At 34.0% G+C, this 27,036-nt stretch overlaps 1 protein-coding gene across 6 annotated transcripts; it reads left to right on the top strand.

Annotated features, from left to right (window-relative positions):
- Positions 1-1,349: 1,349 nt before the first annotated feature.
- Positions 1,350-26,271, top strand: LOC123526279 (potassium voltage-gated channel subfamily C member 3-like). Of its 6 annotated transcripts, none has more exons than XM_045305365.2 (4): positions 1,350-1,621; positions 19,963-20,282; positions 24,354-24,519; positions 24,961-26,271. In XM_045305365.2, the coding sequence occupies exons 2-4, from the start codon at positions 19,990-19,992 to the stop codon at positions 26,068-26,070; spliced, it is 1,569 nt and encodes a 522-aa protein (XP_045161300.2). In that variant the 5' UTR covers positions 1,350-1,621; positions 19,963-19,989; the 3' UTR covers positions 26,071-26,271. The 6 variants fall into 6 exon arrangements, with proteins under 6 accessions (XP_045161300.2, XP_045161299.2, XP_045161298.2 ...); XM_045305364.2 differs by lacking the exon at positions 1,350-1,621 and adding an exon at positions 4,780-5,101; XM_045305363.2 differs by lacking the exon at positions 1,350-1,621 and adding an exon at positions 4,780-5,198.
- Positions 26,272-27,036: the final 765 nt, after the last annotated feature.

Below are 27,036 nucleotides of genomic sequence, written 5' to 3'. Positions count from 1 at the left end.
CGATGATGGACAATCAGAAGGACACGGAGATCAAATCAAGAAATGAAAACGTAACCTTATGAAATTGTATCTAAATACACTTTGAGAAGATCCCTCATTTTTATCGCTAATCCACTGTCCCTCCTCACACCGGTTTACGCATGTACATCTCTAATGGCCAAGACCGCGGGGAAGACTTTAGCTAGACAATTCGAAGAGTAGGTAGAACTATTGGAATCACCCGTACGTCGATGTGTGCGTCGGCGTCCCATTTTGGTCAAGTTCTTGTATGTAAGCTGGTACCTTAGTAACCACTTGTGTGAATGGATTGAAACTTCTCTTAATTATTCACTTTGATAAACTGACTTAAACTGCACAGGTTTCATAACTGTATTTTGCTTTTTAACAACATTATGTCCCTTCTTCGACTTGGCAATTTTTGGTTAAAGCCACAATTAAATACTGGTGTCAATTTAGACCAAAAAACATGGTCGATCACAATATGATCAGAATATTCTTTAATGAAGCAACAAAGTTTTCACTTTTGATTGTGTCTACCAGTAAATTTAACAGTGTCTGTTTATATTTCAATGACCTGTGGCAAAGGTTATCCACATATTTATTGGAAATTGTTATATACATTTAAGTAAAGGTAGACCGCATTTGATTACCAGATTAACCGCTTTATTGATACATGTACACATAGAGGAACATCAGGCACCCCTAAATCTCAGTACCAACTAATGGGAATGAATCGAAACTTCACACGTTTTTCCACTGTACTGACATGCGTTGTACAGGTTCCATAACTCTGTCATGTATTTAACAAAAGCTTGTCTCTTTTTTCTTTTATATTCATTCAGTTGACAAGTTGAATAATCGAGCGTTGCTATCCTCAGACAACTCATGTTATTGCTGCAACGACATGGGTCCGATTCCCCTGTCGGACATCTTTTTTCTAGATTTGGCAATTTCAAGACAGTTTACAAACAAAAATTCATATTCTAACTTTCATAATATGACCAAACTTCGGTTTTGAATAACGATCATTTTAGCCGAAATCCGCATGTCAGCGGCTTTTAGTGATTTATTACTTGTATTGCAAAGACAAACAATGTGCATAGAGTAGAGATTTTGCGTTAATATATTTTATCTAGCATATAACATCTGTCTAACAATCAGTAGCCAATGATAGAAATAAACCCGAGTAATCTGTAAAAAAATAATGAAAATAATTGCTTTTGGCAGCCTTACAGAAGCATCTTGGAAACGTAATTACTTGAAAAGAGTTCAAACAAACGTCTCAAACATTCAGATTTACGAGTGATGAAGACGCGCAAGAAATAATATTTCATTCAACAAGTACATTTGCCATTGTTAAATATTCCAAAGGAAAGCGGTTAAAGAAAAGTTTTAACGATAACACAAAACTATAAAAAAAAAAAAACATTTTAATTAAATTGAAAAGTGAGTTCGAAATCGCATTCTTACAGAATACTGTTTTGTACTTATTGCCAAATTATCAAAGTGCGACAACTGATGGCGGGATGTTAGGAATAGTAGGATGGTAGAATGGCGTGCCTCATGACTGTTCGACATTGATGGATTGCCGTTCTTGTTTTGATCCATTTTCGTCACACAGGTCAGTATCTTTGCACAAGCCGTAGCTAGGCATTCAAGAAATCTATTAATGTTACATAGAAATTGCTTACTATTTGGAATCCCTATAAAATACAAAAACTTATAAATACATCTAGGAATTTTGTTTTAGAAAAATGATTTGACTAAAAATACGAAACCAGCTGCCGTCCCTTTACGGTCCTTTTACTAGAAGTACTCCGCTTATGGCAGGTTGCTCCATGCATATTCGTTCAACATGCAGTATGTGAATAAAATGACTATTTCCCAGGCAAATGGTTCAAATATAAAGCTGACATCAGACACTGTTTATTATTTGGATATTCTCAAAGACATGATAGTCAACTGATTAAGACGACTTCATATAGGACCAGCAAAAAATAGTTCCTTTTACCACCAAGATGTTTCCGCGGAAATTCTATTGACAGTAGAATACCACTACTTCCCTGAAGTTCAAATTCAAGTGTTTAAGGGATACACACACACGCGTCCAATCGTATCAATGTGTTTTTGTGAGAAATAAAATTCCATTTTAGTATGAGATAGTTCAATTCGCAGCATTTTAATTTTGATCTCAGGAAAAATCTCTATACATGATCCATAACTTTCTCGTCATTTCGTGTCAATTTTAAAATCATTTGTACTAATCTGAAATGGGGCAAGATATCTGCGGACATTTTCTACTTTATATACTTTTTAGAAAACTTAATACAGAAAGAGGATTTGGTAAATGCATGCCATTTTTTGACTAAAATGAAACAGTGGAAAACCACAGGCCGCCCAATACGACATAAGCGAAAATGTTGCAGGCTCGGTTTGATTGAGCCTGTTCATGGACGGTAGTGGAAGTTCAAGCTACCGTCAACGCCCTCTAGCCTCGGGTTGAGCAGAACTCAACATGTACGCATGTTATAAGTACCAGAATGTAATTTAGAGACATCCGCAAATGTTTTCGTACGGCGGTGCACATTGAACCTTCAATGATGCACAGAGTGCAATTCCATGAAAAGCGGCGTATGGTCCCCAGATAAAATAATGGATGTGCCCTAAACGAGAAAACAATGGGCAGAACTAAACAAACTGGAATTTAGAGAGGGGATCTGTGGTTATGGAGCCTGCATATCACAGAAACTGCCAAAAGACGAAATTAAAAAGTAGACACTATACCCAAGGGGAGATAAAACAATACCCAACGCTTTTAGAGCGGGAACATTGGAACCACCCAGGCCGAAATGTTAAAGCTGAAAAATTAAACAGTACCAATAAACACAACATAAACGTCGTGCTGAACGATCTGAAGACATCGAAATATAACAGCTGTGATTGAAGGTACGGGGAGATTTTACGGCCGCCACACGGCACAAACTACGCTGCTGTGATAATGAAATAAAAATGTGGAAAACCACGTGCCGCCCAACACGACATAAACGAATATGTTGCGGACTCGGTTTGATTGGGCCTGTCCATGGACGGTAGTGGAATTGCAAGTTACCGTCTACGCCCTCTAGTCCCGGGTTGAGCAGAACACAACATTTACACATGTTATCAGTACCAGAATGTAATTTAGAGACATCCGCAGATGTTTTCATACGGCGGTGCACATGGAAAACATTTTTAACACAATGCCACCGAATTCCTGCCCTTAAGCCAGTAGTAATACCCGGGTCTCTGCAGTAAGAGGTGAATGACTAACTATATAAAAACAATAAATTGCTGTTTAGAATAGACCGTTTTCTGGAAACAGTACTTATCGCTGTTTCTGGTTTTCCGCGCCCATATAGGCGCGGAGTATTTGTGATGGCTTTTTATGAGCGCATGGTGCAGTGCATGTTTTGTCCTTTCGATTGGCAAAATTTCAATTTTTTATTTTTGATGTCTGATCTGGCCCTAATAATGGCATCAGATTTAAACAACACAAACGACAAAAATAAGTTTCACCAGAAAAGGAAGAAGCAGGAAAGAAATCAAACAGCAAACAAGCAAAGCAATTTGTGTCGGACATCACGTGGAAAATTCCTTCGTTTTCACTTGATGAATGCGCCAGAAAGAAAGTTACCTTTTTTCGTGTTTAATAATTCTATTGTTTATTTTATTTTGAATATTTATTCATTGTATTGTAGGCATTGTTATTTGCCACATTTATTTCATATGATAGGGGGTATGGGCTTTTTATTCCAACTGTAATTCTTTAGAGGTACCAGACTTTGTCATGTTAATATAGGCTATACCTATTCCTCTTTCGGTAATCAACACCAAACTTATTGCACAACACGTACGTCTGGAATAAACAGTGTGTTATATTTTAGTTTTATAACTTTACTTTTTCAAGTTAAATATTTATGTTTTAATGTCTGACAAATGTCACCTAACGTAAGGTAAAAAAACTGGCCTTTGAACCAATGCGACTTGCATTTCAGAGTATTCTTGCTCTATTATCTCAATGTAGGTTTCTTACATGCTTACCTTTAGCAATATCAGAACAATGGTCTTCTTGAAAGGTGACTGATAATTCCTCCTGTTCTATCAGTACTACGTACACAGTTTTATTTGGCTCGGAGTTTTTGCTACATATTGCAGCAACTTTCGTACTTGTAGATAAATTAAGTGAATAAAGGTATGTTGTCCCTGGAAATTGATGAAAAAGAACACAGGAAAATATCCGAAAGCCTGCGTTACTGCATTTTGCAGTCGCTTATCCTTTAGCTCCTGCGTTACCGATTAATTCGGTCATTAATCGCCTATCGGGTTTCCAAGAAATTTAATTATTATTAATCATTTATGACAAAAACACGATACAAGAATGTATCAGTGATATAATGGAATTGGTAATATTGTATATTTATCAGAGAACATACTAGAAAGAATGTTTTTTCTTATTCACGGCATTTTTTATCTGCTATTTCGCATGGTTTTCCAAAGTAATTAAGAAAAGTGCTTAGATATGCTGGAAAACAAATAGCAACGAGTATTCCGCAATGACCGGAGCACATCTTGCGCTGTATGTCGTCTTTGACAATAATTTCTAAATAACTGAAAAAGACAATTTTCTTGCATAAAAGCACTAAAACCGCTCCATTTAATTGATCCGAGATCATGCGGTACTGATCCGGTTTCTCAAACTAACGATTGGACGCGATGACAGAAAATAACGAATCACATAAAATTTCATTTCCGCTTTGGAGAAGAACCGAAAGGTTTATATCTTGCAATAATCTTCAGTGTGTTAACATTGTACATACCGAGAGCATTCATATATACTGCAACAAAACACTTTGAAAACAGGATTTACTTGTCTGAGAGTTTTAGTTACCAGTGAATAATATTTTTGTAAAATAGTGTATATTACTCATTGCAGTAATCTACAGACAAAACCGACTTCCTTTCAATCATAGCATATGTTGCTGAAATAATCATGTTAAATTTGCTTAGTCGTATTGCTGCAAAATTACGACAGTGAGGCTGAGTATTGCTACTATACTGTATTGTACGTAAATATTTATCAATCTATTTAACAATTTTAAAATGGATTTACTTGTCTAAATGGCTGACTAATTGCCAGTGATGTAAAGATTTGTTTAACCGTGAGTACAATTTAGAAGAAAAACGTATATATTCTAGATTCAATTGATTATCTTTAGATTTTGTTTTATTGTTATTTTGGTACTTCTACTAAGTATGTTATTATTAAGAAAATATACAATTTTCTGTGTTGAATGCAGTTTAGATACTTAATGTATTGTTGACATCTGCTAATGTATTGTTCACAAAAAAAAGTCGTTTAATATATAGTTTATGGTTAACATTACACAAATATTTAGGAAACGTAAATTATACACATTTCTGTGCAAAGAAACCACGGGATCAGATCATTGAAATGATGTCAGGACTAATTTCGTTCGAAATGAACGATACTCAGAGAGTAAAATGTTTCGGCACTTACATACAATGGCGAAAAGACTCTGTTTCACTTGTCGTTGATTATAAATTGCATATAGAATTGAGGGAGGTTGTTGTGACTGTTATGTGAAATACTTCAATGCATAAATGCATGAAACAATTCTATCAACTGATTTTATAAGATGCACAAATACGATCTGTATATGTATATCACAATAAATTGATTACATCCGAAAGGAAATGTTAAAGTGTCAAATGTTATAAATCATAATTATATCATATTTGTAATTAGTAAATTGAAGTATATTGTAATTACTATTTCCATCGTAATATCCTAATGTTGATCCTGTATTTCATATCTTACGGAAATCAATAAAAATGTATACATTTAAAATTCGATTGAGTACGGTATTCCTAGATCTTCCTTGTTTTTCCATTTGTCAATCTTGTTTACTTTCGTTTTGACAAAGATAGACCTCTTTTGGACAAAGCACATGCATTCATTCGGAATTAAACTTACCTCGCATCTTACTTTCATCAGGTACATTGAAAATATATTTGCTATCACTAAAATGATCATGAATGCTTATTATTTTTGTTTCTCTATTTTCGCATGGTTTTCCAAAGTACATGTACTTTAGAAAATTGATTATCTTCAGATTCTGTTTTATTGTTATTGTCGACAGTGGTGTATGCATAGGAATACTGCCACATTGCAATCCACAAGTACAGAATATTTGTGTAGAATAACAATGAAAGAAAACAGAAGGGTAATCCAGAATCACGCGGAGTTATGTTGCAATTTCTGACAATGTTGTATGTTTCATTCATGTTCTTTGTATATATCTCCCCGTAGAATTCATGATGTCAAAAACATGGCATCGATAAATCGAAAATTAATCAAATGTAGTATTCCAAAAGTTTTATAAGTTAACGTGATCAAATCTAAGCTGTTGACACTAAACGTCGACACGCAATGTTCTATCTATCTAAGGATGCCAAAAATTCATATTTAATACATTATACAAGAAGTTAAGTGCACTTTATCCGGCGGAAGTTATAATATATTTGCAAGGAACTATGTATTTTTACTTGCCCCTCTTCCAGATCTTCTTATCACACTAACTTCAGGTAATCGAACGGCAGTTGTTACCTGATTTCACTAGCTGCTGGTAGATAAATGGTGAAAATATGATTATGTACAAATTTAAATGTGGTATATTGCTGAATAATATTTCTGGAAATTGTGGACCACCCCTCGTATATACGGTAATCTTGTAATGACGTAACTAACATCTTGGTGAACTAAAAAGTAGCAGAACTATGTAAATAACTGCAAGAAATGTCAATTCGTGTAGATGAAAATGCAGGTGTTTGTGATATAAATCATAAAAAGCAATCCTAATAAATTCCACCGTGAATTTATTATCGTAGAAAGTGAATATTACTTAGACTGGCTCCCGTCCCTATGTTTGTTCTTATTTACACATATGAGCCAAGTCATGAGAAAATCAACATAGTGGGTTTGCGACCAGCATGGATCCAGACCAGCCTGCGCATCCGCGCAGTCTGGCCAGGATCCATGCTGTTTGCTAACAGTTTCTCCAATTCCAATAGGCTTTAAAAGCAAACAGCATGGATCCTGACCAGACTGCGCGGATGCGCAGGCTGTTCTGGATCTATGCTGGTCGCAAAGCCACTATGTTGGTTATCTCATGGCACGGCTCATATAAGTTTATTTATTAAGAGGGATGTAACTCCAGCAGGTTGTTTCTACATTGACACTTTTTATTGCCCCTGGCTCCGAGCATAGGTATGGTTCAGCCATCAGATAAAATATGCTATTTTAGAGGCTTAAGATTTTCTTATTTTGCTTGCAGTATTTATGCACACACAAAAAAAAACATGCAACCAGGGAGTCTCGCTAAATATTACTCTGTGTTCCATTGTTACGTCTAAGGGTAACAATTACTTGTTACTTAAAACACTAAAGGTAACGAAAAGAAGCGAAAATTCTTTGATTCAGAATTGTTCTCCCTTTTGTACTTTAACTTTTGAAGGCTTTTGAATACTCGAGCGTTGTTGCATTTGTCCCCCGACAGCTATTAGTGTTTAAGTAGTCCCCTACATACTTTTATTTATTTAAGATATATCAATAGCAACCAGGTGTTTAATGATTCAGAGCTTTTACTTTAACTGTCTGTCCCAGTTAATATTTTACCAGTGAATAATGAATTGTTTTTTATTAATTTTAAACGTATGATGATTATAATAAATCACATTTTAACTTTGTAGAATACAGAAACTAGCATGCTTTGAATCAAACTTACAAAATCAAGACGATGTGATTTTTAATCATAACTTACTTCTGTATGTATTCGCCTGGTCTTGTCAAAAGATAATAGGTAAGGATCGATTTTTCGGAAGCACAGAACACCAAAAACACAGCCTCAGAGCCACGTATTTGCAAAGCAGGCCCAAAACAAAAAGAAGCTGTAATGGAAAAATATAACAGACGGGTTGCTTCAAAAATCTAACAATACATATAAATTTATATATAGATTGAAGTGGGGGGGGGGGGGGGTGTAAAAGCGGGAGAGGAGTTTGAAGGGGAAGTTAGAACAAGGATGAATATACAAAGAGAATGCAAAACATTTTTTTTAAGAAATACTGTTTGAAATTTTACAGAAAGCCATTTTGTTATAATCTGATACAAGCGGTTAGTTAATTTTGTTTTGTGTGTAGCAATAAAAACAATATTAATCCTTGGCAGGGGTGTAAGACTTGTGCTTAATATTGCTTCGCAAGAATTCAAAAAAGAAATCGAAATATTTCCGATTTACAGGTAAAGAGAAATTCACCTATGCCTCTGAAACTGAGAAAGAGAAAATCTTAATGGTTCATTTTGCACGTGATTGTCGCATACTGTGAACGCGTGTGAAAGCCAAAGAACTGTGGGTTATGTTCCTAAATTGGTTATAAAAACGCCGCAGGACATACACGTTTATTAAAATTACTAATTATTTCTTTTTTAAAAAAAGGATAACTTTTAAACTACTTTATTTAAAAGAATCAAATGTGTTTTAAGTTTATGTTTTATTAACGGTTTCAAAATATATGCAGATGAGCTGTAGGAATATTGTAAGTGTACCGTAATAAAATACAAGAGTAACTAACTATTTAGGGCCTTATTTTGAAACATCTCAAATAAAACTAGTTTACCTGCATAATATTACGTTCCTAACAATTCTTCTGTAAAATACATTATCGTTTCACATATGTCATAACAGATCTACAAGTGTATTGTTGTTATTTTTAAGCGGTATGAAGGTTGCGGAGTTTTTTTTATTTGAAATACTCTCGAGACATTGAGTTCCATACTGTCTCATGTTTCTATTTGTGTTATGTTTATTAGTATTTAGAACATGTTAATACATTGTGTATTTATTTAATTATTTCATCAATTATTTTTTGAGTTTAGTATATTATCTTTCGGCATTTTCTTGCGAAAGATGCGTGCATTCGTATTCAAATATAATAATTTTGAAACAATGTACAATTTTTTAATACTATTTCATCTTAACTCTGTACAGATTTGATATATTTCTATCAAAAGTCGTTTTGTCAGAATCTAATAGAAACATTTTTTAGGATCTTTCATTTCAGAAAATATTTAGTTCACAACTTATGCACTTTAATATTTTATCATTCTACTTAGTTTCTTACTTTTATGCTACACGGTTTTTTTTTCTAAGATGTATCTGAGTCCGTCAGGTTTCCTTCATCAGTAATTTCAGGAACATATCAATAGTAGATTCCTATGTTAGAACTAATTGAATATTGGTTTCCCTGGAAGGTCATACATTCCCCAGTGTCGTGAAAAAGCTGGTTACCAGACACTGCAATTGCGTGATGGTCATATTGTTCTTTCTGCAAACAAATGCCTCACAACATTTAGATACAAATGATAAATTATCTAATAAATTCATAAGGCGTAAAAAAATGTTTGTTTCCGGTATACCTACCCTAAATCTTTGGCCCGACCCTAAATGTTTAAATGTTGCAAAAATGATTTTTTTTTTATGCTTTAAACATGGTCAGTAATGTTAAAAATCAACGTATTGATGCTCTAAAGGCATAACCCCCTTATTTGTATTCACTTTTTGACACAAAAATAATTTTCGAAAAGTCTCACTTAATAAAAAAAAGTCCAAAAAAATATTTTTTCCGACCTACCTACCCTAATTGTTTTGAGCATGTTACCGGAAACAAAGAATTTCTTTAGGCCTAACGAAAAAAAACGGCCGTCGTTATAAATGCATAGTTTACATTAAAGAGGAAACATGCATGCTTGCAAGGTATTCGCTCAACTCCTACAGTTGACTCCAGATCACAGAGAGGATATTTGTTTGTTTCAGTGTAAAAAAGAAATATATTTCACGAGTGAACATCAGATGCAGTATTTTCACGAATGGTGAAAATGTAAGATATGGTGTTCATGAGTAAAGAATGTTGGTCTTACAAGCAAAACGAACAAATCTTCTTTTCTATTTCATGTTTTGACAAAATTTACCCATTTACAATTTCTTACCAGTGAAAAGTATATTTTATATTTGTCAGTGTGAAAGTGTGAAAGTCACAGTACCAAATATATTTCACTCTAATACTGCGATAATTCACTGAAAAGCGTGTAATAAATGCAGTTATTTAAAAGGCAACACTAGAAGAAAACTGTTTATATTTTGCAATCATTGGGAACAGTGTCTCTGCAGATATGTTTATGTTTTAGAAGGTTCGTTATCTACTGTAATCTATAGCAGTCGGTATGCATTTGTATACAAAAACACCCAAGATCACCCAGATATACTGTAATAAAAAGTAAGGATATAAAACAAGGATCGTATTGGTCTGAAAGTCTGCTTAATTGCCAGTGATAAATATATTTGTTTAATTAGAAATATAAATAAGAAAATGAGGATTGCATGTTCCAGGATATGATTTGTTTTCTTTAGATATTGTTTAAAGACGCATCACAAAATAACTGTATTCTTTTGTATTTCCATGATGGTAATTATACATCCTTTGCGTGATAACAAATCTCTAGTTACAAATTGACATTGACATATATAAGGCCAGGACAATGTGTTTAATGTCTAAATATATCATTAAATTAATATAGTAGTATGCACAGTACTTGATGTATTAAGGTGAGTTTAGACCACACTTTGTTTCTGCAATGTAAGATAGTTATTATTCTATGTTTATAATCAATACTGAGAAGAGAATAACTGAATAAGTTTGCAGATGAATTTGTGAAAACACATTAATTCAGGGAGGGTCTAAATTGTCCACTTGTCATCTTGTAAAATAGCTGTATTACCAGTATTATCAGGATGATTTGCACCAAGTTCATGTGGGAGGAAAAAGTAGGTCACTAGGTCGTGGTGGGTCTTTAAAGAGGCACCACAAAATAACTGTATTCTTTTGTGTTTCCATGATGGTAATTATACATGCTTTTCATGAAGAAAATGTGAAATAACAAGTATATAGTTACAAATTGACAGTCACATATATTAGGCCAAGACAATGTGTGTAATGTCTTAACATTTTATTGAATAAATGTAGCAATATGTACAGAAATAGGTGCATTTAGTGAAATTTAAATTACATTTTGTTTCTACAGTGTAAGATGGTTATTCATCTATGTTTTTGAAACTATGCTGAAAAGAGATTGACTGAATACGTTTGCAGATAAAGTTGTAAAAACACATTTATTCAGGAATGGCCTAAATTGTCCACCTGAAAACTTGTAGCATAACTGTATATTACCTGTATTTCGAGAATGATTTTCATGATGAAGTTTTTGTGAGTGAAAAAAGTAGGTCACTAGGTCGTGGTGGGTCTTTAAATGTAGTAGTTAATTTATTTAGAGTGCAGGAATATGGCATAACGTAATCTAGTTGGGAGTAACAATAACACAGGAAGCTATACTGATAACAGATATATTTGCATTAATGTATCTCCATAAATACAAGTGATAGAATGAAATAGGAATGAATAAAGCTTTATTAATAATTACACGAAATATCAATTTGTCTCTGTAAAAAACATACAGTTATGACATAAACCAAATAACACACAAGTCATAAATCCCATCAGGAATCAACATGATACAAACTGATCCTTATTTTGAGTTTCATATATTTATTAACAACACAGAATTATATGCTTTTATCGCAATAGCTTTTTTTCGTTATATATCAGAGCTACAGTCTGTTTTGGTGTATCGTGTAATCATGTGCTGTCTTGGATTTTAAGAGGTGTTATTTCAATTATTGACAATAGCAGATATTACGCTGAAGGTATTTTACCAGGTGACACTTCATACTTCGCACTTCAGACTTCATATTTCAGACTTCGTACTTCACGCTACATATTTCAAACTTCAGGATACAAAAATTTGCACTTCATATTTGGCAGTTCATTGATTAAACATCACGTGACTTGACGTCATCTGCCTATTGTGTATTGGCATAAATCGATGTGTTCACCTTTTCTTATTTGAGTTTTTAAGTGTTATTGGTTGTGCACATTTTAAATGTTCTATGAAAGTAAACGGATTATATCGCTTGTTGATATTTGAAATATAAGGGGAAATTCACCCTCTGTCGTCCGTCCGTTCAGTCTTGATAAAATCTTTAAACAATCTCACGGGAAATCCGTGGGTGACGCACCTGAAAATTACTAAAGCAATTCCAGTCAATGCAGAACTATGGTTGCCATGGTAAATGAAAGGAAATTTTTTTTAATGAATTGTTTTGTTTATTCATTAACAGTATCCAGATGTTCAATGATTCAAAACGTATACGTTTGGAGAGCATTTAACCTACTTGCTTTAGATAGTGCATATTTCGGGCCCATAGATATTATGATAAATTGTAGTGTAAAGAACACAACTTAGTAACGTTAAAAGAGCCTACGAAGTTTAAAAGACTTCACTATTAGGATTTAGTTACAAAATATTCGCCCGGTATTGACAAAAACTCAGTTATTCTTCCTATCAGTTGATAGAAATAGAAATACTACTTACTGTAACATTTTATCAAAATACCTTGGTAAGTGGAACAGTCTGTGAGTATTGCTATAGAAACAATATCAATTATTGCTTTTTACTCCTTGAGAGGAGTGACGGAAGTATCTCATCGATTCGCCAAAATTAAAATCAAAGCGCTCAAAGCGCTGATGGTGGCTGCTAATCAATGTGTAAAATATTACAAAGAAAATGACATTTGAGGAATAATTAATATATACCAGAAGAACTTTTTTTTTGGGGTGGGGGGGGGGGCAAAATATTCAGCTTTGGTTTCAAAATTAATCCTTTTTTTTCATTGCCAGTCATTGTTTACATAAACACTGATTCTGTCTTTAACGAATAGTTTTTATCCTTTTTGATTATTTGTGACGAAAACAACAACTTTAATTATTTTACTGTAAATAAATAACATAAGTTTTTTCTACAAACCATTCGGCTTTTAAGATTTCTTTCTTAAGCTTTTGGACAGTGCCTGTCATTAATTATATACACACTGATTTAGTCCTTATCGGATAACTTTGGTTTTCATGAATTTTTTTTGGAAGAAAACAGCACAAAACATGCACCAAAAATGCACCTCAGAATTTCAGTTCTGCAGCCAGTGTATTTAAGAGGCGCATTAATTATCACTCCATCTGTTACACCGGTACTCAAAAGTCCGCTAGACATAACAGCAGGCTTTGCAAAAATGTTGGACATTTAAGTCAGACAAACTTACAACTTTAGTCAGACCGTGAAAAAAATCGAAAAATAAATTATGTAACTGGAGAAACGAAACCGTTTTAATTTTTATACGTATTTGTATCAATCCAGATATTTTGAGCCGCACCATGAGAAATCCAACATTGTGCGTTTGCGACCATCATGGGTCCAGACCAGCCTGTGCATCCGTGCAGTCTGGTCAGGATCCATGCTGTTCGCTTTCAAAGCCTATTGCAACGGGCGATATCGGTCAGTTAATTCCCTTGATTAAACAGGTGCTCGTATAGGTGGCGCTACATGCGAATAGGTCCTAGAAAAGTTTGTTTACATTATCTACATCGTTATTCAGTCGCTGTCACTTCAAAATATTAGTAGATTTTGAAAGCATCCGACAATGTCATCAAAATTCAGCTGTTTATCACTTGAGCAATTGAGAAAAGAGCTAAATATTTATATTTATTGATATTCTAGGCTTTGAAAAATATGAGACTAGCTGTAAGAACTGATTAAGTGTTTTAAAATGCATTTTCTGGGTGTCAGTTTATTTATGGACTGTATGATTGTTACATTTGTTAATTGTGATAAATTTAATAAATTTTATGTAGCTTTTAAGTATTTTTTTCAATATTAAAATGCCCTCCTTAGAAAATCCTTTTATCATTGTGCACGTATTCAGACTATATTAAAATTCTTTAAATAAGGATGAGTATAGACAGTATATATTCCTAAAGTTACAAATTAATCGAAAAGGTCTGCATACACAGTTTAATGCAATGAGGTCTTCAATAATATAGAAAGTATTACAGCTGTTTTCTCATATATTTCATAAATATCATCCATGAGGCATAAATGAACTCTATTGACAAGTTGACATACCTCATTTTAGTTTTCATTTTATGGTGCTGACTCTTTAATTTTCAGTCAATTCAAATTCACAGCAACTTGCCCACATAAAGTGAAATATAAACTTCCAATAAAATGGTCATTGATTCAATATCTTAACTGTTCACTGTGGGTTTGACACAATACTTTATGGGGAAATTGTCACTCGCATATTAGTCGGGCTTGAAGTATCGCTTCTTGAGATAGGACCCCAACAATTAGTTGAAATATTGTTTATCAAGAAAACACTGACAATGTTTACACGTTTATTTCTTAACTATAGAAAACAAACTAGTAGAAATGTAACAAGAATGTCAAAATATAAATCTTAATATTTAATAAAAAACACCCGTAGAATTTTTAAAGCATAGACCACAAATTTGTAGAGCTTTAGAAATAGAAAGAAAACAAAAAACAAATGTGAGACCTATTAGACATTATTTTAAATTGTTTAAAGTATTAAGAAAACTTATTATACACATTACATTAACATCAGACTGTCCAATATTTAACACCAAAGTGGGAGCAGGAAGTGTTAAGTCTGCTTCAAGGACATATTCTTGAACCCCATAGAGTTAACAGGACATATGGCATGCACATTTTTATGATAGCAATCAGTATGCAGCCAGCGGACAGGAAATTTTATGCAAACTTAATATATCCAGAGTAATAATTGTCTATCTCGCTTAAAATAAATGCTTAGCCTACAACAATATTTCAGTTATATATTACTGGCCAGCATTTTGAAATGATGAAAATTCTACAAGGCTTTAAATTTTATGACAAAAACAGAAGAAACAACTATCCAAATAGATGACACTGATAAATTAAATGAATATATCTTTTTAAATAATTTAATCACTTTTTTATTCATCTGTCAAACGCATGAAAGGTTAACAAAAGAGTTTGTACACAATGATAAAAGCCGTGAGTACACCGCATGATAGGACCTATTCGCCCGTAGCGACACCGGTTAAATCATTTGGGAAGATAACTCGCCGAATGCTGCCAGAAACCGTTAGCGAACAGCATGGATCCTGACCAGACTGTGCGGATCCGCAGGTCCATGCTGGTCACAAATGCATTATGTTGGTTTACTCTTGGTGCACAGAATCTGTCTTAAAACAATTCAATTTTTAAGTTGGTCAAATATGTTATCCGATGGCTTGATACAGTCTGACATATTGCCGTTTCAAAAAGGCGAGTATTAATATCATCGCTGCGCCCGTTGATAATTCGTGTTTTGTTCGACGAAATTGTACCGAATACATGTGTATTTATGCATTAATATAGTATCTTATGTTGTACATTTGCTGAAGGAAGATTATCCGTGAGGGAATATTATTTAGAAAATATACATGTCTTTGATTCTCATAGCAGGTCACATTGCAAACAATATTGAATGAATTTTAACTGAATATTCTTTTGTTTTGTTCACTCTCGTATTGCAAAGCATGTTTATATTTTGTTCTTCATATAACGATGAACTGTACATGTTTCAAGTTATATCAATAAATTACTGTCCTGTTCTGTTCTGTTCTGTTCGTAAATCATCTTACTAAATTAGTGCGCTAATTAGTGTTAATTGGCAGTAGCAACGCCTGAGGAAATCCGTATCACTGCTGATTATCGATTTTCTATAAATAGCCTAATTAACCTGTGGTCATATTTTCGAGTGTTTGAAACAACAACGATACATTATTGTCTAAAATTCGGTTACATTCTTAGATCAATAGGGTTTCATTAATATAATATCTTATAATTTGATAGCTATGATTGGCGAACATTTAAGTTTATTCTGACATACTTGAAAATTGTTACAACATGCTGGAAAAGCTATGGTAGGTATAAACTGGTATTGTCTATGGACCGGAAATGTTCGGAAACTTTTCCGTTGAAATTCCGTTTCTATTTTTAGCCGTAGATTATCTGTAGATGTATATAATCTGTAGATTATTGTTGCTATTAGAAGTCATCGTTCTATATCAAATACAGTCTTATATTTCTGGAGTTATACATGTGACAATGCGGTTAGGAAACATGTTTGAATTGTCAGTCTGGATTCCCGGCTAGGTTTCTACCTTTTCTACGTTATAAGCTACGTGACCTCTAGGGCAGTACTATGCGATAGCTAATCAATATCATCGCTCAGTTCAGGTGACATGAGGTCAACGTTTATTCACGTGATCATAAATTTGCATATTTGTATTCATACACGTGGTTGTTTTAATTAAAACGTTGGCTTCAGTTTGTATTGATTTTAGTTGACGAATTTACATTAAAAATGGTATTAAGGCATATATTGTAGCATTGCATATTCTGCACGTTGTGTAGATAATTATTTCCCTGGAAAGCCTGGAACTATTTTTGGTTGTGTTGTTAGGATGGTCTTAAGAACTGACAAGATTTCTCAAACAGAGTATTCTTTTTAACACTGGTGGCAGCAGCCACCAAAACATCTTAATATTGCAGTAAAGGAATTCATGGATGATATTAAAAATGGGAGGATACGGCAAGAGTTATTGAAAAAAAAATCAGTTGAATATATTACTGTGAACGCGGATGCAAAGTCAATTTTGGTGACAGAAAAGAAAATATGTCTTATGTATAGGAAATGAGCAAAAACGATTTATTATAATTTGTGAATATTTTCTCACAAGTCAAAGGTAAGTCTTTTAAACTGTAAGCATCTAGTATAAATTGTTGTATGTTTCTGCAGCTCAAAATGTCTCCTGTTAAATTGGAAAGTGCATATATTTGACACAAAAGGGAAGAAATATTGTCAGAGTAGCAAACAGCTTGGAACCTGATCAGACGCCGATTTAATCGGCGTCTGATCTGGTTCCAAGCTGTTTGCAAAGGCTGTTAAATGCGCCTGCAGCAGGCTAAGGGTTAAACTGAATTCTTTATCTTAGTATTCAAATTTTTGTATGTTTAACTGTCAGCTTCAAAATATTTCCAGTTAATATATGGGAACTGTGAGTGATTAGTAATTGAAAACAAAATGAGTGACTCTGTTTGGGCGGTTCTTATCTTTAAGTACCTCCAGTTTCACACTCGTGAGCTCAAGAAACGATGGTAATGATAGCTTTCTAGGAGTTCTACAAGAATACAATGCAATTTCATTTTACATGTTTCGCTGTTGATTTTACCAAGGGATAATATTAATGTCGTGATCCATAGTTGGTTTTTTTTTGTTGTTGTTGTTTTTTTTTTCAAAAAGGTTTGTAATGAATTATCTCTTCAATAATTTCTGACGTTTCACTTTATTTAATTTTTATTTTAATTTTATGCATAGCTATGAATGACTCCGTAGCTAAATACTGTAGTCTTATACATTCAGTGTCAGTTTAACCTCTTTCGGTATTTCCTTGTGGAAATTACGATATTCTTATTTACATTTTGAAAACAATATAACTTTCACCTTTCTTCTTTACATTAAAATTCCTTTTTGGTATGAATCTTGTTAAGATATGTGTCGGTATTCTTGCATCTCAGCAAAGGCTTTAGTTCTTAGCTTGCGTCTGGTTTTATAACTTAACTATCATTATAACATAGTTTGAGTTATGTTCTGTTCTTACAAAACACATTTTTTCCAAGATATATTAGAAGCCGTCATTTCCATTTTGTCAGTAATATCAGGAAAAGATGGCAGAAATTGTACTTTCCTGTGTTAAAATTGTTTGGTAATTATTTCTCTTGAAGGATCATTAATACTGTCTTCTCAAAGCTATTTACCAGTCACATTGTGTTGATCATATATCTTTTACGCATACGGATATTTTTAAATTTTTGTTTGCAAACAAATACCTCACAACATTATTACACAAAATATGAATTATTTGGTAAATTTCGGACGAGGAAAACTAGTTTTGGGTATGATAATCACTCAGCGTCAGTTTTCTCAAGTTTACATTCAGTTATTTAAGAGAGAACAATAGAAGTAAAATACTGAGTAGGCATAAGAAATAGAGATCAGTATAATTGCACCTTTACTAATCCTACCAGGTGTTCCGTATTACAAGTGCTTCTATTGTGACATTTTGATACAAGCAAAACTGTATTATCTACACTATTAATTACTTACTGGTACTTCATTTTATTATTGGCTTGTTAAAAGTTAATTTTTTACCATATGTAAGTTGACAGAATCATAGGAACCATGTTTTGAGGGGTAAATCAAACACAAATGAATAAATCCTAAATGTTTTTGTTGTACAAAAAAGTATGATATTGTGTCTAAAACAGGTGTTATTTTCCACTCAATTTTGTAATTGCAAGGGAAGTAAACTAATAGATATCTCTGCTTATAAGTACTAGCTCAAGGCAAGAGTTGTCATTCTTTGTGGATCACAACTACTTTAAATTAAAAATTAAAACTTCTGTTATTAATATCAACAAAACTATCATAAATTTCACATTTGTGAAATCATTTTTGGTTATTTCAAGGACTTGGAAACCAATTTCTAGACTTTATTTAATGTATTACTATCATTGAAAATTTTAGGGTCTATCTCTATACTGAGCCTGTATTTGAGCATTTCTTCTGATTAAAAAAAAACATCAATGTTTTATTAACATTTGATAGATATTTGGGTATTTCAACAATCTGAACCAAAAGGTAAGTTTTTAAAATGCCCGTAGCTTCTAAATTCTTTTCAAGTTTCTAATCTATCTTGGTTGCGCAACCAATATGGATAAAGGGATATAATAAATTTTTCATCAATTTGCATTTCGAATGAGTTTCGGCTATATTTATATATAATTGTCTTTGACAAAAATGATACAATATTTCTTACATTAATATCCTTTCTTGGGGAAAAGTATTTTTCTCTAATTCGTACTTCAATGAAATAACTCTGTTTCGCTTGGAAAATCAAATCCATTGAAAATCCAACATACATGAAGCGCACATAAATTAGTGCAAACATTAAGATATTAAAGTTTTCAACAAAATCATTATTTTCGGCCAAAAGAGCAGTATCTGGGTGGGTACGTACGTTTACGTTTTAGACAGTAATCTGTAGAATTCAGTGTACATTTGTATATACAGTTGTACTGGTGTTTACGTCAAGAACATCCAGATGCACTGTAATCAAAACAAGGATTGGATTGTTTAAAAACACTACTTAGTTCGACCATTTTCTGGGGTAAAACGGTATCTTTAACTTTAATTAAATGTTTTGAATACAGAATGTTCCAGATGTAACAGTAACATTTCTTTAGTGAAATCGACATCATAAGATTCTATCATGGGAATATCTGGCTCGAGGGTGACTGTTTAGGCGGTAACGAGGTCTACTATTATCTTTTTTTTTCGTAGTGATACAGGATTCTCTCTCTCTCTCTCTCTCTCTCTCTCTCTCTCTCTACTACATATAAATTACAGTTTTGACAGACTATACCGCTAAACCTTCCAGTTTCTATAGCTAGACAAAAGTGAACATTGTAGATACAGTTGCACTAAGGCAACTCATAAAATACAGAATATTTTAGCGAATCAGGAATGTATAGAGCTATATTATTAATTACGAGAAATGTCAATTTTCCATGGACAAAAAGCTAATCACTTACAATATGTTTTTTAAAAATCCCACTGAGAATGAGCATCGTGCAAAGAAATAATTGCTTTGTGTTCATTTATTTATTAATAATTCAGGACTACGTCATTTTATCTTAATAACTTTTCCGGGATATTACAGAGCTGAATTTTGAGGGCATTTTGATTGTCATCTCGGATTTTAACAAAAGTCGTGTATGCCTATTTTCAGGACCTAGCAATCTCAAACGTATGAACTATGACCGACAGGGTTCATATAGACGTCGGAGGTCAGGTGTACACGATACCATGTGATCTTATAGAAAATGGACCTCAGTCTCGATTGCAAGAAATGTACAGATCTGCATCCACGACGTCCAAGACTTATCGTATATGTTTAGACCGGCCAGTCGAAATGTTCTCCGCCATATTGGCAATGTACCAAACCGGAGAGTTGCACATTCCGATGACGTCATGTCCGGGAGCGTTTATGAATGAGTTGGCATTCTGGGAAATTCCTGTTGAAAAGCTTTCAATGTGTTGTTATAACAGGCATGACTTCAGATAAGATATTAAATTTTACTTTAAAAAGACAAATCTGTCTATCAAGTATCAAATTATAAGGAGCATATACAATGTATCATTCTAATAACATGATGTTCAACCATTTAATGCTGCTTGTTCAAATTTTGCGCGATTTTATTTTTCATTTTCATAAAGATTTATATAAAAGAAATATCAAAATCAAATGCCAATATTTTATTTCTAGAAAAAGGAACGAACTGGAACCCGCTTTATGATCAAGTGAAACATGTAAAGGTGTATTTGTTAACAGATTTTTAATCAGACAGACATGTCTTACCAACAATAATACGAAAGCGTCGTTTGACATGAAAATACTACATAGTAAAACTTATATAATTTAAAGATGAATTAAACAGCATCATCGACTTTAGTGAAATATATCTTGAACATATTAATCTATCTAGATCTAGAATGAAAAGGTCAAACTATGTGTGTCTTTATGGGATGGGGTGTACTCGGTACTTTAACCTAAGTTAAGTTATTTTTACATATTTCCAGTCTGTTTCCAGTTAATAAAGGCAAATTTGGTCTACTTTGTCTTAATTTGTATATGAGAGTCTTTGTTTCATTGCACTTATACTACATGGTAGACTTGGTAAAGGTTCCGCCATTTTAGATCATCTGAACTTTGTTCAGGGTGAGCTATTATTATAGGTGGATATTCCGTCGTTCGTCGTCATCATGCATCATCAACATTTTTTACTTAAACATCTTCTAATCTGAAACTAATGGCAGAATCACACCAAACTTGGTCAGTAGCATCTTGGCATGGACCTCTGTCAAGTTTGTTAGAATCGTTCATTTTTGGCCCCTTTTACGGACCGCCATAGCTAAAAATATAGAAAAAAGCTTTTAAAAACTTCTCATGAACTGTTTGATGGGCCCTTAAAGGAGCCGCTTAAGCCAAAATTAAAAATACCTTTAAAATAATTCTTCTCGTGAACCGCTTGAAGGATTTTCATCAAAATTGGTCTTAGCATCATGATAAGGTCCTCTTCCAAATGGCCGCCAAAACCAAAATTAGAAATACATTTAAACGACTTCTTCTCATGAACCGCTGGAAGGATTTTCATCAATCATGGTCTATAGCATCATTAAAATGTCCACTCCGAATTTGGTTCAAATGGATGCACCTGGCCTCAGAGCCAAAGTAAGAAATATCTTAAAACGACTTCATCTCATGAACCGCTTGAAGGATCTTCATCAAACTTAGTCTATAGCATCATTATAGGGTACTCTCCCACTTTTGTTCAAATGATAGCATTTGGGCCTTTTCAGGGGCCGCTAGAGCCAACATTAGGAATAATCATGAACCGCTAGAAGGATCTTCATCCATGTTGGTCTGTAGCATCATTATAAGATCCTCTCCCAATTTGTTAAATTGGGGCACTTGGTTCCTTTTAGGGCCTGCTAGAACTAAGAACAGAAATGCCTGTAAAAGACATCTTCTCATGAACCGCTTGAAGGATCTTCATCAAACTTGGTCCGAAGCATCATTATAATGTCATCTCTCCTACATTTGTTCAAATGTGGGCACTTTGGCCCTTTAAAAGGCTTCTAGAGCCAAACTTAGAAATACCTTTAAAAGACTTCTTCTCATTAACCGCTTAAAGGATCTTCATCTAAGTTAGTCTGTGGCATCATTATAAGGTCCTCTCCCCCATTTGGTTGAAATGGGGGGCACTTGGGTCCTTTTAGGGACCACTAGAGCCAAAATTAGAAATACCTTTAAACGATTTCTTCTTCTTCTAACCGCTTGAAGGATCTTCATCAAAGTTGGTCTGTAGCAACACTATAAGGTCCTCTCCCAATTTTTAAATGGAGGCACTTGACCAGGTTTCGGCTATGATATAGATACATTATGACCATGGTGGAACATGATTTGACCAACTATGTCAAATGAAACATTACCACTTCTTCTCATGAACTGATTGATGGATCGTCATCAAACTTGATTTGTAGCATTATTATAAGGCTCTTTGCCAAAATTTTAGGGGCTGCCAGAGCTAGAATTATAAGGTCCTCTCTCACATTTGCTCAGTTTAAATGGGGGCGGTTGGCCTCATTGGGTTTCCTTTTAATGAGTACTTATCATGAACAACTCAATGGATCTTCATCAAACCTAGTCTGTAGCATCAATATAAGGTCCTGTAATATTTTTTTTCAGTTTGGGAGTTTGTCCCCTTTAACCCAGTAAACACCTGACGTCGTACCGACGTTGGTTAGATGTTGGATTTTGGTCGGGACGTCGGCGACCTGAATCCAACGTCTAACCAACGTCATAACCACGACGTCTTATAGACGTCAGACTTAGACGTCTAGGAGACGTTGGAATTAGGTTGGATAGAAAGTTTGTTTAAATGTTTTCAGTTATAAAATTAACTGGTGTAATTTTGCTAGTATAGTTTAATGGCAGTTATGCCTGAACATGCGCGCTTATAAATAATAGTTCATTCGCACATTCGCACATCAGCCCGCCCGCTTAGCTCAGTAGGTAAGAGCGTTGGTCTACGGATCGCGGGGTCGCGACGGATCGCGGGGTCGCGAGTTCGATCCTCGGGCGGGGCGTATGTTCTCCGTGACTATTTGATAAACGACATTGTGTCTGAAATCATTAGTCCTCCACCTCTGATAATTCATGTGGGGAAGTTGGCAGTTACTTGCGGAGAACAGGTTTGTACTGGTACAGAATCCAGGAACACTGGTTAGGTTAACTGCCCGCCGTTACATGACTGAAATACTGTTGAAAAACGGCGTTAAAACCAAAACAAAACAAAAAATCATTCGCACATCAAACATTATTATTAATTATGTTACAAAATCGTATGAAATTGTCTATTTTCAGAAACGGATTTTTTTTACCAATTTAAAACTGTTCAGGAAAAATTGCGTTCTATACACATGAATAAATTATTCTGAATTCACCTAAGGATCTTCTTCTACACATGTTCATTAGTCATGCATTCGCAGGATAAGCCTGCATCGGTTTACACGAGTCTTCCGGTAATTTGATATTTGTGGGGTTTATAAATACTTTACACAAAGGGATCCGCAACGTGAGTAGCAAATTTTTTGGGTTTGTACTTATTTTAATAGTTATTCTTTTTAATGTTACGATTGATGCATTTTGTTTATTACTTTAAAAAGCAATAGCGTTAAACATAAACTTCATTACATTTTACGAGGTTATAGAGATTTCTTTTAGAATTTAAAATATAACATGTTTGTTTTGCACGTAGCAATTAAGTTCTTTAGTAATAGCACTAGCATAATTGTATAAATGTTTGATTTTTATGAAATGATGAAACAGTCAAATTTTACACATTTCAGAAAAGAATTTTAGCGGAGTTGAAGAATCATGCAGACATGACTGAACTTGTAAGTTTCAATTACTGGATTACCTTTTTGGTTTTATGATATTACACTTATGTCGCTATCATGTGAAATAAAAATGATAAAATACATGTGTTGATTACTTGTTTGATTGCAAATTATGTTGAAAATTTGGTTAGATTTTGGTTGGAAAATGGTCACATTGCGACGTCTAGCCAACGTCGGGATCCGACGTCTAAACGGTTTGCAAATCCAACCCAAATCCAACGTTAATTCGACGTCAGGGTCCGATGCCTATACGACGTCTAACCGACGTCAAATGTTTACTGGGAAGGGTTAGATGGTTAAGGTCCTCTTCAGGTGAGCGACTTAAGCAAATTTGGGCCTCTTGTTTAAATTTATTGCAGCATTTAAACTTTATTGTTCACTTTAGAATATTTTTCTCTGTTTGAGTAGCTTATACTTTTTGTCTTTTCTTTATCTATAAAATCAAATAACAGTTATTTTCCACCTTTCTGTCAATTAGTGAGTGTTCGTATACCTTTTCACCATTACCTTTATTGATAATTTGTTACCATGGTACCCACGTTCGAACAATAATGATATTTAAATGTATCCTTACAATATCAAAAAAGCCAGACATTTGCTGTTAACCTTAATTAATAACACTTAATTTCTAATATATATATATATATATATATATAGATTGCAGTGTTTTCTCGACGAACAAGAAACATTAAAAAAGTTTAGAGACAGTTTAGAAGGAGACACACATCCAAAATTGCCGCAATCATCAGCCAGTTGCATCCAAACCGCCCGCTACAAACTGTGGAGCCTGGTTGAATACAGACAGCCGTCGCTTGCAGCTAGAGTAAATTGATACACTTGTATTCTTTCAATGCTTACATTCTCAACAAAGGCTAGGTTTAAAGCTTTAATAGCAATATTTTAATTATCAATCGAGTGTTTCTCTTACAAACACAGAAATTCATTTTATTGAACAATTCTTCATTGAAATATAAAGTTGTCAAAGTTGTTATTTTTAATTTTAATAAAATATATTTCATTTTATTGAACAATTCTTCATTGAAATATAAAGTTGTCAAAGTTGTTATTTTTAATTTTAATAAAATATATTTCCAGATCTTATTTTATTATTTTCACCTAGTTCACCTTTACGTCATTTTAATTATTCTTTCACCAAATTCTAATAATTCTTACTTTTTAAAGAAGTGGTAGAGTATCTATATTAGTATTCAATTTTCTGAGTCCTTCATAACTAAAACACATCCTTAAAATGTTACTTTTTCAGATTTATTTTGTACTGACTTTCTTCATGGTGCTGTTGTCGATATTTATATTGGCTGTAAAGACCGATTCAAGCTTCCAGAGAGCCATGACTAATTGCGAGCGCCTAGAATACATGATCTCTGCCGGTATGGAAGATGTAGATCTAGTCAGAGAAACGCTTGAAAAGTACTGCGATGAAGACACTATTCCTAACCAACATGTAGTTGAAGGTCTTAGAAGAGGTGAATTCGAGGATGAAAGTTATGATTACTTTACAGAATTTTATATCACTGTTGATGGTAACGATACACTGTCGGGAGAATATACTTTTAATTCAACGGACAATTCGTCTATTCCGCTTGTTTTGAAATCTCCGTACCCGAAAGGCAAATTTGTGAAAGTCCCTAACATGAAAGTAACAGTTTATATACTTACAGTGTTAGAGGTAATTACGCTTGTATATTTCACTGGGGACCTTGTGGTTCGCCTTTTGTCATGCCCAAGTGTAATACAATATTTTGTTAGTATAATCAACATTACAGACGCCTTAGCATTGGTTTGCACGTATGCTCATTTGCTGGTTCTATACGTGTATGAACACCAACGTTACCGGGATGGAATGATTGACCTACTGGAGTACTCTCAGATGTTACGTGCCCTCAGATTGTTCCGTGTCGTTTCCAATATCAGAGCTGGTAAAGTTTTGGCTTACTCGATTCGTGCAAACTTCAAAGATCTATCGATTCTCTTTTTATTCCTGGTAGCTGGGGTGTGTACGTTTGCAAGTTGTTTCTACATTGCCGAAGACAAAATGGATGTAAGTAGTATTCTGATTGGTTGGTACTGGGCAATTGTTACCATGACAACGGTTGGATACGGAGACATATCTCCGAAAACACCATTTGGCCGGTTCGTGGCTTGTGTGTGCGGCATCTCAGGAGTACTACTGTTTGCCCTGACTTTGCCAATATTTGCAAATCATTTCATAACACTATATCAACACACCGATACCAGGAGTGCATTTAGAAAGTTCAGAGGCAGTGAATCTAGAAATAACAGTGATAATCAGTTCACAATAGAAGATAAAGGAGAAAAAGTCACGTCTATTGTTAAAAAGAACGATAAAGTTTAACTGTTTACATCTTTGTTATTGTTGCTTTTTTGCTTAATTTACGTTTTGTATCCAGATACCGCCGAATAGCTGCATATATTTCAATTTATGCGATTGTATACGAGTGTTTCTCTTATTGTTTACTACTGTTGCATGATAATTACTATTTATTTTTGTAAACAGCGTCTTGTAAGTTTTTCCAAACAATACCAGATACACATATATTGACAATTGTTGTTGATGAAACCAGTAAGAGTTTACTTTATAATATAAATGACCGGCATCAAGGACTATAATATATAGAAAGTATATGTCTTTCGCCGACCAATCACGTGCTAGTTCTAGTGATTGTTACTCATGCCTAGTATTACTATATGTTAGTTTATATATATATGTGTGTGTGTGTGTGTGTGTGTGCGTGCGTGCGTGCGTGCGTGCGTGCGTGTTAGCTTGCATTCGGAAAAAGAAAAAGACAAAACTTCGTGATGTACAGATTGGGATGCTGCAGCAAACTTAAATGAAGCAACCATTTAATAGCTCGACTGTCTGTTCGAAAATATGGGAGCTGGCATCAAACTGGCTGAAACACAAAACAGCAAAAAGCTTTTTTCTGCGTATTTTCCAATAAACAGTATCCCTGAACAAATGTATGATATGTAGTGTCAGTATGATTCAACATTAGCTGTCTCATTTGCAGAGAAATTTATAGATTGCATAGATATATCACGCCTGCGAGCATCAGCGGACAACTGTGTTCTAAGATACAAAGTATTACTATTGCACAGCGTATTGTGGCTTCTCATGGCCACCGTATTGATTATGACAATAGTACTTGTGTTTGGTAAAAATTAACGGTAAGAGAAAAAAACTTCAGAGCGTAAAGTGAGATCAACCAAAATACATGAACAAAAGTTCCACAGGAAAAGTCACATTTAACGAACGCAGCCACCCATATAGTATTACACATAACCTGAGGTATGTGTAAAT

Source organism: Mercenaria mercenaria, chromosome 14 (assembly GCF_021730395.1).
Source record: "Mercenaria mercenaria strain notata chromosome 14, MADL_Memer_1, whole genome shotgun sequence".
Taxonomy (NCBI): Eukaryota; Metazoa; Mollusca; class Bivalvia; order Venerida; family Veneridae; genus Mercenaria; species Mercenaria mercenaria.
This window is presented reverse-complemented; position numbering and strand designations above follow the sequence as displayed.

What these genes read in the sequence shown, in the direction of transcription:
- LOC123526279 (XM_045305365.2), top strand. Translation starts at nt 19,990, where the DNA reads ATGACCGACAGGGTTCATATAGACGTCGGAGGTCAGGTGTACACGATA. An exon ending in TCAATGTGTTGTTATAACAG is followed by an intron (nt 20,283 to 24,353) that starts GCATGACTTCAG and finishes ATATATATATAG; the next exon opens with ATTGCAGTGTTTTCTCGACG. An exon ending in AGCCGTCGCTTGCAGCTAGA is followed by an intron (nt 24,520 to 24,960) that starts GTAAATTGATAC and finishes TTACTTTTTCAG; the next exon opens with ATTTATTTTGTACTGACTTT.